The 13,434-nt window shown below is 47.3% G+C and overlaps 1 protein-coding gene across 1 annotated transcript; it reads left to right on the top strand.

Moving 5' to 3' along the window:
• The first annotated feature begins 5,450 nt into the window (after positions 1 to 5,450).
• On the top strand, positions 5,451 to 12,579 carry LOC307208360 (vomeronasal type-2 receptor 26-like). The gene is made up of 4 exons (XM_079963002.1): positions 5,451 to 6,279; positions 10,194 to 10,421; positions 10,840 to 10,966; positions 11,454 to 12,579. The coding sequence occupies exons 1-4, from the start codon at positions 5,536 to 5,538 to the stop codon at positions 12,362 to 12,364; spliced, it is 2,010 nt and encodes a 669-aa protein (XP_079819128.1). The 5' UTR covers positions 5,451 to 5,535; the 3' UTR covers positions 12,365 to 12,579.
• Positions 12,580 to 13,434: the final 855 nt, after the last annotated feature.

The raw sequence follows: 13,434 nt of genomic DNA on the forward strand, positions 1-13,434 counted from the left end.
CCAATGGGAAGTTCCTCCCTCCCTCTGACTTCTTTGCTCTCTGTTATGTTCAGTCCGAGTTGGTGGTGAGGGGGGTTCCCAACACTCTCAAGAGACATCTGAACTAGCTGCCCCCTCCTTTTGGGTTCCCTTGTCGTTATCTTGTACCTGGGCAACTCCTCCCTCAGCTGTTCAGCTCCTGTCTCTCTCTTTGCTTCTGAACACGCTGTGGACTGTCGGACTTGTGTGCAACCGAGCGACTCTTCCAGCAGTGTGATCTACTGAGCTTCTTGGGCTTGCTGGTCAGATGGTTTCCTGTTCAAATCTGTGCGACAGAGGCAAGATCCCATTGCTCTGTCCCAGCTCCTGCCAACCTAGCATACAACAAAATGTAATACAAGATTCAAATGCCGAAATTACGCTTAATCTCATGCCTTCCCCCCATTCCTTCTATGGGTCCTAGAGGTTATATTTACACCTGCACATCAAAACTGTCCAGATGCCCAGGCGGGGGCTAGGGCCATAGCACTCCTCCAACAGGGACCCCTCAGTGGTAACCCCTACTTGATGTAGGTCATGGGGGGCAGGTGTGGATTACCCTTAGATGCACCCCCAGTAGATGGACTGGGGTGGAATAAGTGGCTATACGCAATGCCGATGCCAAACCATTCACATCTGTAATCAACAGAGTTGTGGCTCATTTGGACCCAATGTTATGCTGTTGTCTTGTTTCCATCACTTAGGGAGTGACAGGAAAACAGAAGCTTGGAACACAATTTGTAGGCTTTTTGGATGATTCCCACTTCTAAAGGAGCAAGTGCATAATTTGGGGGTACTCTTGGATACACCTTTGTCACTAGAGACCCACGTGTCCTCTATGGCTGTTTGTGACCACTGGAGTAATGGAAAACTTGGAGCTGGACTACTGCAATGCACTCTTTCTGGGGCTGCCCTTGGGTCTGGTGCAGAATCTCTAGTTGGTGCAACGTGATGTGGCCAGATTGTCCTTGTGAGATTTTGGTCAAGAACATCTGGCACCCCCCCCCCATTTGAAGGACTATCCACTTAAACCAATTTTCGGCTTCCTGCAACTTCCATTCCTGATCCACCAGAGCACCTCTTCTCTTATTCCATGACTACTAAGCTTACCCAGGAGGCACCTTGTGGAACGCTTTTTTGGAATTCCAAGTGTTGGTTTGTCTGTTTCTTTATTAAATTTGTACACCGCCCTTCACCCAATGATCTCAGGGTGGTTCACAGCATAAAAATACAGGATAAGACCAAAAAGTATATAATAACAACAAGAACAAAAACAAAACAAGAAACCTACAAAAAAATCTGCTGAATCGCCTCTGTCTTTGCGTGAAATTTCAGTTCCCTTGTTCACCTCTCAAATTCATCAGAATAGCCCTATCCTGTGTTAGCATCAGTGCGCGCGCGGGGGGGGGGGGGGATTCTGCCAGGGCTCACGTATGATAGTTCAGGTTACTTCTAACTCTTAATCTTGGTATTTTCCACCAATCTTTGGCATTTGCATCTCACAGTTTGGAGGCAGATCTTGGAGTCTTCGGAAACATGTTTTTCTTCAGCCCTGCAGTTGCAGGTGGAGCTCCATAAAGTGTCTAGGAACTTGCAGAGGTGGTACTGCTTTTCCATATAATTATCAAAATGATAGTGTGTGTGGTTTTCTTGCCCTCCAAAGATCACATTTGAGTCCACTAAATGTGATGTTATGGATCTGAGGCAGAAAGGTCTGGCAGATATATGCCTCCTGAGCCACCCAAAACTTAGGGGGGCTGAGATTTAGGACAGATGATAACTGCACCAGAATGAGGTTGGCTTGACTTCTCTCCACTTCAGATGTGACCCCTCTGTAGGGCTCCGTTAGTAAGAAGAAAGTTACTGCATCTTGCAAGGACCACAACAAAAGACTTGTAATTCTTTGTAAGGGAGGTGCTCGTTCCTGGGAGGAAAAAAGATGGTCCTCATTCTACTGCTTCTACTGCCTTATGGGGACTGTGGGAAACTGAAGACAAAATGCCTCTTGTCTTTGGAAAGGGATGAGATAGATTCACCTAATTATTTCAGGCCAGGAGACCACCTCATCAGTGGGGTCATCTCTGCCACAAACACTATGTTTCATCCTCATATCTTTAGCCAATGTCCTTCCACCAGCTTTTATTGGTAAGACGTTTTGTGGGGATGGAGTTCCTGGTGTTGCTACTATTTCCATGAGATCCAACTCATCTCCAGTTACTTTCTGGGGCCTTTCTCATGATCTGGTACCTGCCTTTAAGAACATAAGAAGATCCCTATGACAGATAAATTTGGGGGTGATGAGGCTCTCAGCAGCTACCAGTCACAATGGCTATGTTCTCTATTCACTGTCACAGGCACTATGCCTCTGGGTACCAGTAACTGAGAATCTCAAGTAGGGGAAGTGTTATTGTGCTTCTCAGTTTACCATGTGCATCTGGTTGGCCGCCTTGAGAATGCTGGAACAGATGAGCCTTGGGGCTGATTCTGCAGGATTCTTCTGAAAAATGATGGTAGGAGAAAGTGTATTTTTGCCTTAGATTTAACATAAAAGGGGGAAATATCTACATTCTCAAAGTGGAATTATGATAGTGCTTTCTGGATCTTTTAATCACTGTCTTAGATCCATAATAATAATAATAATAATAATAATAATAATAATAATAAAAATTTATACCGCACCCATCTGGCTGGGTTTTCCCAGCCACTCTGGGTAGCTTCCAACAAAATATTAAAATACAGTGGTCTGTTAATCATTAAAAGCTTCCCTAAACATGGCCGACTGCTTCTAAAAGTCTGGAAGCTGTTCTTCTCTTTTACACCTGGTGGGAAGGTGGGTGCCACTACCGAGAAGGCCCTCTGCCTTGTTCCCTGCAACTTGGCATCTTGAAGTGAGGGAACTTCCAGAAGGCCCTCGGAGCTGGACCTCAGTGTCCGGGCTGAACGATGGGGGTGGAGACGCTCTTTCAGGTATACTGGATCAAGGCCGTTTAGGGCTTTAAACGTCAGCACCAACACTTTGAATTGTGCTTGGAAACGTACTGGGAGCCAATGTAGATCTTTCAAGACCGGTGTTATTTGGTCTCGGCGGCTGCTCCCAGTCACCAGTCTAGCTGCCGCATTCTGGATTAGTTGTAGTTTCCAGGTCACCTTCAAAGGTAGCCCCACATAGAGCGCACTGCAGTAATCCAAGCGAGACATAACTAAAGCATGCACCACTGGCGAGACAGTCTGCGGGCAGGTAGGGTCTCAGCCTGCGTACCAGAGGGAGCTGGTAAGCAGTTGCCCTGGACACAGAATTGACCTGCGCCTCCATGGACTCCCAGGCTGCGCATCTGGTCCTTCAGGGGCACAGTTACCCCATTCAGGACCAGGGAGTCCTCCACATCTGCCTGCCTCCCGTCCCCCCTAAACAGTACTTCTGTCTTGTCAGGATTCAACTTCAATCTGTTAGCCGCCATCCATCCTCCAACCGCTTCCAGACACTCACACAGGACCTTCACTGCCTTCACTGGTTCTGATTTGAAAGAGGTAGAGCTGAATATTAGAGGTAGAACAGAAATATCACTTGGACAGTGTTGGCATGTATATAATTTCTCCCCCCAGGAAAGGACCCACAAAGTACTGGCAGCTCCTCTCCTTCTTGTATGCCATTCAAGCGATCAACCAGAATCAAAAGCTGTTACCCAACATCACCCTGGGCTACAGCATCCATGAGAACTTTTTTGATGGAAGGGTGACCTATGATGCTTTGCTAGACATGCTGTCCATTGGGCAGCTGAACTTTCCAAACTACAGCTGTGGTAAACAGACTAACTTACTGGCTGTTCTCGAAGGGTCCGACTCTCAAAACTCCATCCAGATTTCAAACGTGTTGGGCATCTATAAAATCCCACAGGTAGGAATGGAGAGAGGTATAATAGCATTATGATATTGGCAGTCTTATTTTCAACTACCCTCCTGTTGATCCCTAGCATCAAATTTGCCTTCTTTACGGCTGCCACAACCTTCAAGGAAATCACCGTTCCCACCAAAGGGTCCTTGCACTAGACCTTCCTCCTTCCTAAGACCTTCCCAATCTCATGTTGGGCTTAGAAATATTTAGGCTTTGATCTGAAATCAAACAAGATAATAATAATAATAATAATAATAATAATAATAATAATAATAATAATAATTTATTATTTATACCCCGCCCATCTGGCTGGGCCTCCCCAGCCACTCTGGGCGGCTTCCAAAAGAATATTAAAATACTATGATACATCAAACATTAAAAGCATCCCTGAACAGGGCTGCTTTCAGATGTCTTCTAAAAGTCTGGTAGTTGTTGTTCTCTTTGACATCTGGTGGGAGGGCATTCCACAAGGAGGGCGCCACTACCGAAAAGGCCCTCTGCCTGGTTCCCTGTAACTTGGCTTCTCGCAGTGAGGGAACCGCCAGAAGGCCCTTGGTGCTGGACCTCAGTGTCCGGGTAGAACGATGGGGGTGGAGACGCTCCTTCAGGTATACTGGACCGAGGCCGTTTAGGGCTTTAAAGGTCAGCACCAACACTTTGAATTGTGCTCGGAAACGTACTGGGAGCCAATGTAGGTCTTTCAAGACCGGTGTTATATGGTCTCGGTGGCCGCTCCCTGTCACCAGTCTGGCTGCTGCGTTCTGGATTAGTTGTAGTTTCTGGGTCACCTTCAAAGGTAGCCCCACGTAGAGTGCATTGCAGTAATCCAAGCGGGAGATAACCAGAGCATGCACCACTCTGGCGAGGCAGTCCACAGGCAGATAGGGTCTCAGCCTGCGTACCAGATGGAGCTGGTACACAGCTGCCCTGGACACGGATTTAACCTGTGCCTCCATGGACAGCTGTGAGTCCAAAATGACTCCCAGGCTGCGCACCTGGTCCTTCAGGGGCACAGTTACCCCATTCAGGACCAGGGAGTCCTCCACACCTGCCCGCCTCCTGTCCCCCAGAAACAGTACTTCTGTCTTGTCAGGATTCAATCTCAATCTGTTAGCCGCCATCCATCCTCCAACTGCCTCCAGACACTCACACAGGACCTTCACCGCCTTCACTGGTTCTGATTTGAAAGAGAGGTAGAGCTGGGTATCATCCGCATACTGATGAACACCCAGCCCAAACCCCCTGATGATCTCTCCCAGCGGCTGCATGTAAATGTTGAAAAGCATGGGGGAGAGGACAGAACCCTGAGGCACCCCACAAGTGAGAGCCCAGGGGTCTGAACACTCATCCCCCACCACCACTTTCTGAACACGGCCCAGGAGGAAGGAGCGGAAACACTGTAGGACAGTGCCCCCAGCTCCCAGCCCCTCAAGACGGTCCAGAAGGATGTTATGGTCGATGGTATCAAACGCCGCTGAGAGATCCAGCAGAACTAGGAAACAGCTCTCACCTTTGTCCCTAGCCCGCCGGAGATCATCAACAAATCTTCCTTCTCTTCCCAGGTCACTTATGCTTTTGTCTCTCATGTTCTGAATGATAAGAGGCATTTCCCTTTTTTCTACCGGATGGTCCCCAAAGAAGAAGCCCTGTACCCAGGGATTGTCAAGCTGCTCCAGCACTTCCGATGGACCTTGATTGGCCTCCTTGCACCAGACACCGACAATGGAGAGAGGTTCCTGAAGAGCTTGACACCCGTGCTCGTCAAGAGCGGTGTCTGTGTTGTCATCTCACAAAGCATCCAAGGACTGAATACAAATGGAGTATACATGTCTCATCTTCCATTCCACAAGTGGAGGCAAGTGCGTGTATTTGTTTACTATGGGGAAATGACTTATTTCTTAGATGGACTACTCATTATACAACAGATTTTTGACACAGTGATGAAATTCATTGTTGGAAAAATCTTCATCACAACAGTTTTGTGGGATGTCGCCCTGGAGCTGATGTATAATGACATATCTTTCCAACACATCCATGGTATATTTTCCTTCTTCACTGAGACAAGTAAAGGGGCAAAATACGGCAATTTTCTACCCTTTTTCTTTGGTATTAAGAAGTTTTGGGAAGATGCTTTTAATTGTTCCTATTCAAAGCATGCATTCTCAGTGAAAGGCCGGACAAGATGCAGAGAGAGAGAGAAACTGGAGAGGCTTCCCCAAGATGATCTGGAAAGAATCCTCTCTCTAGACAGCTACAGGATCTACAACACTCTGCAAGCCGTGGCTCGTGCCTTAAATGCTGCATATTCATCTAGATCTAAGCAGAGGGAAACTGAGAGAATGGGACTTCAAAGGCTACAGCCATGGCAGGTATTTTCTTTCCCTTCATAGACATCTCAACTGAGCATGACAATTGATTGTAGTGTTGCAGATATTGAATATTGTGCAGTTTGAAATGATTAGAAGCATAAGAACTGGAAGCATTCATTTCCTTTTGGAAATGAATTATTGTCCAGGCCCATAGAAATATTATTCACTCTTTGCTCACAGAACTCTTTATAACAGAATGAGAACATCATTCTGTCCAACACAGGCTCGGGATCTCTCTCTCTCTCTCCCTCTCTCCCTCTCTCCCTCTTTCTCTCTCTCCTGCCTTTCAGCCTCCAGGCTGTTTGCTTTACCATCTGGACAGCTTCCTTTACATATTGACTCTGTTGAGTTTTGGAGCCAAAGACTAAAGGGCAACTCCCTTCAAAAAGGAGATATTGCAATCCAATACCTTCGTCACATGATCTAAGGTTACAACACTCGCGTTAGCTAGCAGAGAACAACAACCAGTTAGTTCATCTTAATCTCAGCAAGAGCCTGGAGCCCTTCAGAAAAAAAACTACTATGGAAAAAACCCAAAGTTTGCAAAACACATTAGCCATTTTCCATTTTCAACCTTCCTTAATACATATACATTTTTCATTTCTGTTTGCTATTCTTATTCTTGCCTCATTGCACAGCCCCCCGAGCAACTGCTCCCATCATGTGCCCAATTCTCCTTTCCCCGCAAGTTGGAATTATTTTTGGCAGGGGAGATGACATTGATCAGGCTGTCTCTAGTCTCTATTCCTTTGACACCCGCTTGACTCTGCTCTGGCTCTCTGCTCCCTCCACCAAGCTCCTGCCTTTCCCTGCTGAAGCCCATATTAGAGATTTCATTCAGTTTGCCTTGAAAGGAAAAACAAACCTAATTTCTGAAACAATCCAAGGGGGCAGCATCCTTCAAAAACATGCTTACTAGGAGAAAATCACACAGAAATGCTGAAGAATGAGTTTCTATTATTATTTTAAAAATGGTTCAGAAATGTGGAGAACTGAATTTAAGATTGGGGTTTATGTGAGAGAGAAAAGAGTATGAACCAAAAGTGACAAGATCCCTCCATGACTATTTGAGTTTGCAACCAGCTCTAAGCAAAGGGGAAGTGGATTGTCAGTATGCTTCCTCTATTATTATTATTATTATTATTATTATTATTATTATTATTATTAGATAATTTTAATTAAATTTTCAATATAACAATTCCAAATAAACATTTTACAAATATCCAGTGACTTCCCTTCTTCTCTTTCCTTGGTCCATTGGTACATCTTATACACCCCTGCATATTTTACTATAACCATTCAAATCAGTTTTCTACTTTTACATCCATCAAACATTATTTACGGGGTTGAATTTGTCTTCCCCTCTGCAGGGAGGTGGGACCAATTCGGATGGTCCGCCCCCGCCACTTAATGGATCCAAATGGTTTCCAGAGAGTGGTAGGGGATGCTTTATCCCATGTTGATGGCCTTTCAGCTGATTCCCTGGTGGCCCGCTGGAATGCGGAGTTAACCAGGGCTATCGACTGTCTGGCTCCGAAGCGCCCTCTCCGATTGCATGGAGCCCGGACAGCTCCGTGGTTTTCTTCGGAGCTGAGGGCGATGAAACAATCGCTGAGATGGCTAGAGCGTCGGTGGCAAAAAACTCACTCCGAATCTGACCGGACACAGGTTAGAGCTCAACGTCGAGCCTACCAAGTGGCGATAGCGACGGCGAAGAAGACTTTCTTCACCGCCTCTTTTGCATCTGCAGAAAATAGTAGCAGGAGACTCTTTCAGGTGGTTCGTAATTTAATGGAACCACCTTTACCACCGGGGCCTTGTAAAGACCCCAAGATCTCCTGCATCGATTTTGCAAAGTTTTTTGCAGATAAAATCACTCATATTCGGAAGGAGCTAGACACCACCGTGGGAGCAGTGCCGGGGCGGGAGAGTGCTAGAGCTCTGTCTGGTCAAGTTGCATGGAATCAATTTCAATCCGTTACCCCCGAGGATGTGGACAGGCTGCTTGGACGCGTGAAACCAACCACCTGTCTCCTGGATCCTTGCCCATCCTGGCTAATAAAAGCAAGCCGGGAAGGGCTGGGCGATGGGCTCTGCGGGGTGGTGAATGCTTCCCTCTGTGAGGGAACATTCCCAGATCCGCTGAAAGAGGCGGTCATTAAACCGCTTCTTAAAAAACCATCTTTAGACCCGGCCAGTATGGCCAACTATCGCCCAGTCTCAAATCTTCCTTTCTTGGGCAAGGTGATTGAGCGCGTGGTTGCTAAAGAACTCCAGGCACGCCTGGAGGATGCGGACCATTTGGATCCCTTCCAGTCAGGATTCAGGCCTCATCATGGGACTGAAACTGCCTTGGTCGCGCTGGTTGATGATCTCCGGTGAGCTAGGGACAAAGGTGAGAGTTGTTTCCTAGTTCTGCTGGATCTCTCAGCGGCCTTTGATACAATCGACCATTACATCCTTCTGGACCGTCTAGAGGGGCTGGGAGCTGGGGGCACTGTTATACAGTGGTTTCGCTCCTTCCTCCTGGGCCGTGTTCAGAAAGTGGTGGTGGGGGATGAGTGTTCAGACCCCTGGGCCCTCACTTGTGGGGTGCCTCAGGGTTCCGTCCTCTCCCCCATGCTTTTTAACATCTATATGAAGCCGCTGGGAGAGATCATCAGGGGGTTTGGACTGGGTGTCCATCAATATGCAGATGATACCCAGCTCTACCTCTCTTTCAAATCAGAACCAGTGAAGGCGGTGAAGGTCCTGTGTGAGTGTCTGGAGGCGGTTGGAGGATGGATGGCGGCTAATGGATTGAGGTTGAATCCTGACAAGACAGAAGTACTGTTTTTGGGGGACAGGGGGCGGGCAGGTGTGGAGGACTCCCTGGTCCTGAATAGGGTAACTGTGCCCCTGAAGGACCAGGTGCGCAGCCTGGGAGTCATTTTGGACTCACAGCTGTCCATGGAGGCGCAGGTCAATTCTGTATCCAGGGCAGCTGTCTACCAACTCCACCTGGTACGCAGGCTGAGACCCTACCTGCCTGCGGACTGTCTCGCCAGAGTGGTGCATGCTCTGGTTATCTCCCGCTTGGACTACTGCAATGCGCTCTACGTGGGGCTACCTTTGAAGGTGACTCGGAAACGACAACTAATCCAGAATGCAGCAGCTAGACTGGTGACTGGGGGCGGCCGCCGAGACCACATAACACCGTTCTTGAAAGACCTACATTGGCTCCCAGTATGTTTCCGAGCACAATTCAAAGTGCTGGTGTTGACCTTTAAAGCCCTAAACGGCCTCGGCCCAGTATACCTGAAGGAGCGTCTCCACCCCCATCGTTCTACCCGGACGCTGAGGTCCAGCGCCGAGGGCCTTCTGGCGGTTCCTTCATTGCGAGAAGCAAAGCTACAGGGAACCAGGCAGAGGGCCTTCTCGGTAGTGGCGCCCGCCCTGTGGAACGCCCTTCCAGCAGATGTCAAAGCAATAAATAACTACCTGACATTCAGAAGACATCTTAAGGCAGCCCTGTTCAGGGAAGTTTTTAATCTGTGATATTTTAGTGTATTTTTGGTTTTTATGGAAGCCGCCCAGAGTGGCTGGGGAGACCCAGCCAGATGGGCGGGGTACAAATAATAAATTATTATTATTATTATTATTATTATTATTATTATTATTAATGCTGCCACCATTTTCAGCTCTATACAGTTATTTTCCATATATTCAATAACTGCTTTCCACTCTTCTTTCAATGTATCTTCTTCTTGCTCTCTTATTCTGTATGTTAAATCTGCACGTTCTCCATATTCTGTCCACTTAAGTTGCCAATCCTCTTTAGCTGGGACCTCGCTGACTTTCCATTTCTGGGCTAGCAAAACAGGGGCCTATGCTTCCCTTTATTCTAAATGCTCTCATCTTTGATTCTGTTCCAGCTCCACCCTTTCCTAGGAAACACCCAGTTCTACAATTCTTCCATGGACAGAGTGTATTTGGATGAGAACGGGGAGCTGACAGCCGACTTGGACATTGTGAACTGGGTGGTGTTCCCCAATAAATCCGTCCTCAGAGTGAAGTTTGGGAGTATCGACAGACAGGGATCCCCAGACCTGAAGTGCACCATCGACCAGGAGGCCATTGTGTGGCCCAAGTGGCTCAATCAGGTGACGGGGAGTGGGAATCATGCTTGTCATTTAGCTGTCTTTTCTATGAGCTCTAATAAGTGCTCCCTGTTCTGTGGGCTGCTGCCCTCAGTTGCCTGTCAACTCCAGCACTGGGCTGTTGTTCCAGATAGTTCCTACAGCTCCTCTGCTCAGCTGGGTGCCAAAGGAGGCTTCCTGCTAAACTGTGTGTATGGGGAAAGGGGGGTTCCTTGCTTTTCGGTTGTTACATGTATTTCTATCAGTAGTGAATGGCCCATATACAGAACTTTATTTAATGGAGGTCCTTTCTTTTTTTCTGAATTTAATCATGAATAATTCATGTAATGGACAGTGATGGGAAATGCTTAGTTTCAGCAGATGACAACATACTATTTCTCAAACAACAATTCTCACTGACGCTCTTCGTCTTTGTGCCTAGACCCTTCCTACTTCCAGGTGTGTGGAAAGCTGTCGCCCTGGATCCGTCAAGGTGATTCAGGAAGGGAAGCCTCTTTGCTGTTATGAATGTCTTCCCTGTGCAGAAGGGACCATCTCCGCTCAGGAAGGTGGGTGACTCCAAAGGGAAGGCTGGCCTTGGGGAAGAGAGAAGGGTTCAGTCAGGAATCTCTCAAAACCAATTCTCCTCGGCCTGAAGCGAGATGAACACCAGCTCCTTTGGCCTGAAGCAAGATGTATGCTGCACCCCATGGTTGCCTTTGACTAGACTTAACTGTCCCGGGGTCTTTAAGGAGAGAGATTGTTATGGACCTAGGGTGGATATTAGACTTCTGCACAGACCCCTGATCCTCCTTTTGGTCCTATTATAGGGGGCTCCAAGCAGCCCAACCTGCCAGAGGCCAAGCTGGGGATCTCTAGCCCTGGAATCCATTCCAAATTTCTTTGGGGTAGAGCTAATTAAATACCTGTAGTGATCTGTGGCTCTCTCAGACTGACTTGGTCGACAGCTGAATCTCTCCCAAGAGGGTAGATACTGCTCTGGGCTTGGCTGAATCCAGAGTAGTAGACATTACTCTTTCTCTCTCTCTCTCGCAGATGCAGACCATTGCCAAAAATGCCCAGAAAACCAGCATCCAAACAAGAACCAAGATCAATGTGTGTTCAAGCATATCACCTTCCTAGCCTACGAAGAATCTCTGGGGGTTGTCCTACTTTCCCTTGCCCTACTGGGGTCCTTAGCCACAAGCTTTGATTTAGGAATCTTTATTAAATACAACGAAACTCCCATAGTCAAAGCCAATAACCGGGACCTCTCCTACATCCTCCTCGTCTCCCTCCTGCTTTCCTTTTTGTCCTCCTTCCTGTTCATTGGGAGGCCAAGGAAAGGGACCTGCCTTCTCCGACAAACGGCCTTCAGCATCATCTTCTCTGTTGCTGTCTCTTCCATCTTGGCAAAAACCATCACCGTGGTGCTGGCCTTCCTGGCCACCAAGCCAGGGAACTCAGTGAGGAGATGGCTGGGGAAGAGTCTGGCCAACTCCATTGTCATTTCCTGTTCCTGTGTCCAAGTTGTCATCTGCACCATCTGGCTGGGGATCTCGCCACCATTCCCAGACTCTGACATGCACTCCCAGCCTGGGGAGATCATCCTGCGATGCAACGAAGGGTCTGTGGCCATGTTTTATGTTGCCCTCGGCTACATGGGCTTCCTGGCTGCCATCTGCTTCACGGTGGCTTTCCTAGCCAGGAAGCTGCCTGGGGCCTTCAATGAAGCCAAGCTGATCACCTTCAGCATGCTTGTCTTCTGCAGTGTTTGGGTGTCCTTTGTGCCCACCTACCTGAGCACCAAAGGGAAATACATGGTAGCCGTTCAGGTTTTCTCCATCTTGGCCTCCAGTGCTGGGCTCCTGGGCTGCATCTTCATTCCCAAATGCTACATTATTTTGCTGAGACCTGATCTGAACACAAAGGAGCACCTGACAGCAAAAGCTAAAGATAGCATCTGATTCTTAAAATATTATTTTTCAAGAAGGTAGGGAAGTGAGATTCTTGAAAAATGATGTTTCATTTTAAAAAACCGTTACCCTCATTGGATCATGTAGAACCAACCAACTTAATGGAAGTAGTTATGAAATTTGTATTTGGTTGAAAATTTGTTAATACTTTGGAAGATATAGATCACATAGATCACAGGGAATTCACATTACCAAAATTTTGTAATTAGTCGCTGCATGGAACAAAGATGTCCACTGTCACTCCTGTTATTTTTCTTAATTTTAGAGGAATATCCCTCCAATTATACAATGCCCTTTCTGGCATAGCAGTAAGTATAAATGAAAATAACAAATGTAGGCCTCTATGCAGACTAAACATGCCCAATGTTAGGGTGCTATCAACGGTTCCTGGCTGATTGCCCAGGAAACTATAAAGACAAGGAAAAGTTTCTTACAGTCCTTTCCCCTCCCCTCCCCTCCCCAAGCTTACAGAGTGAGGCCATAGAACCCAGCCTCCTGGATAATGGTGTTGTCCTGAGTGAATCTCCACCCCCAGTCTCTCCCACTTCCTAACTCATCATCATCACCTCCTCTGCAGGTGCTGCTAAGTACCCTCTGTCTTTGAGCTCTTTGCTCTCCTACTTTCAAGGCTCGCCGGGTTCTGGGACATGGTGGGTCTAGAATGGTTACTAATGACATGTCAGCCAGATGTTGCTCTGGCTCTCCCATGATTTCCCAACTTTTATCCTCATCTTCCTCTGAACTGTGACTTCCCTTTATACTTTCTTCCTCTTCCTCCTCCCTGGGAGGGTCAGGATGGAGAGGTGGTCTCGCCCATTCCTGCCTGGCCCTTGGTCATCTTGGTCACTCTCCACCTCATACCTGCCAACTCATCAATCTCTTCCTTAATTTATGGTGCCCAGAACTGGACACAGTATTCCAGGTGTGGTCTGACCAAGACAGAACAGACTGGGACTATTACTTCCCTTGATCCGGACACTATACTTCTGTTGAAGCAGACTAAGATTTCAACATTATTTTTATTAGAGTTAAAATTTGTTATTCCCCCCCCCATTTGTAAA

The sequence above is a fragment of the Podarcis cretensis genome (genome assembly GCF_951804945.1).
Source record: "Podarcis cretensis genome assembly, chromosome: 2".
Lineage (NCBI taxonomy): Eukaryota > Metazoa > Chordata > Lepidosauria > Squamata > Lacertidae > Podarcis > Podarcis cretensis.

Excerpts from the sequence above, each read along its gene's own strand:
- LOC307208360 (XM_079963002.1), top strand. The coding sequence starts at position 5,536 with ATGGTCCCCAAAGAAGAAGCCCTGTACCCAGGGATTGTCAAGCTGCTC. Across the intron at positions 6,280-10,193 it reads AAAGGCTACAGCCATGGCAG|CTCCACCCTTTCCTAGGAAA; the intron begins GTATTTTCTTTC and ends ATTCTGTTCCAG. Across the intron at positions 10,422-10,839 it reads GGCCCAAGTGGCTCAATCAG|ACCCTTCCTACTTCCAGGTG; the intron begins GTGACGGGGAGT and ends CTTTGTGCCTAG.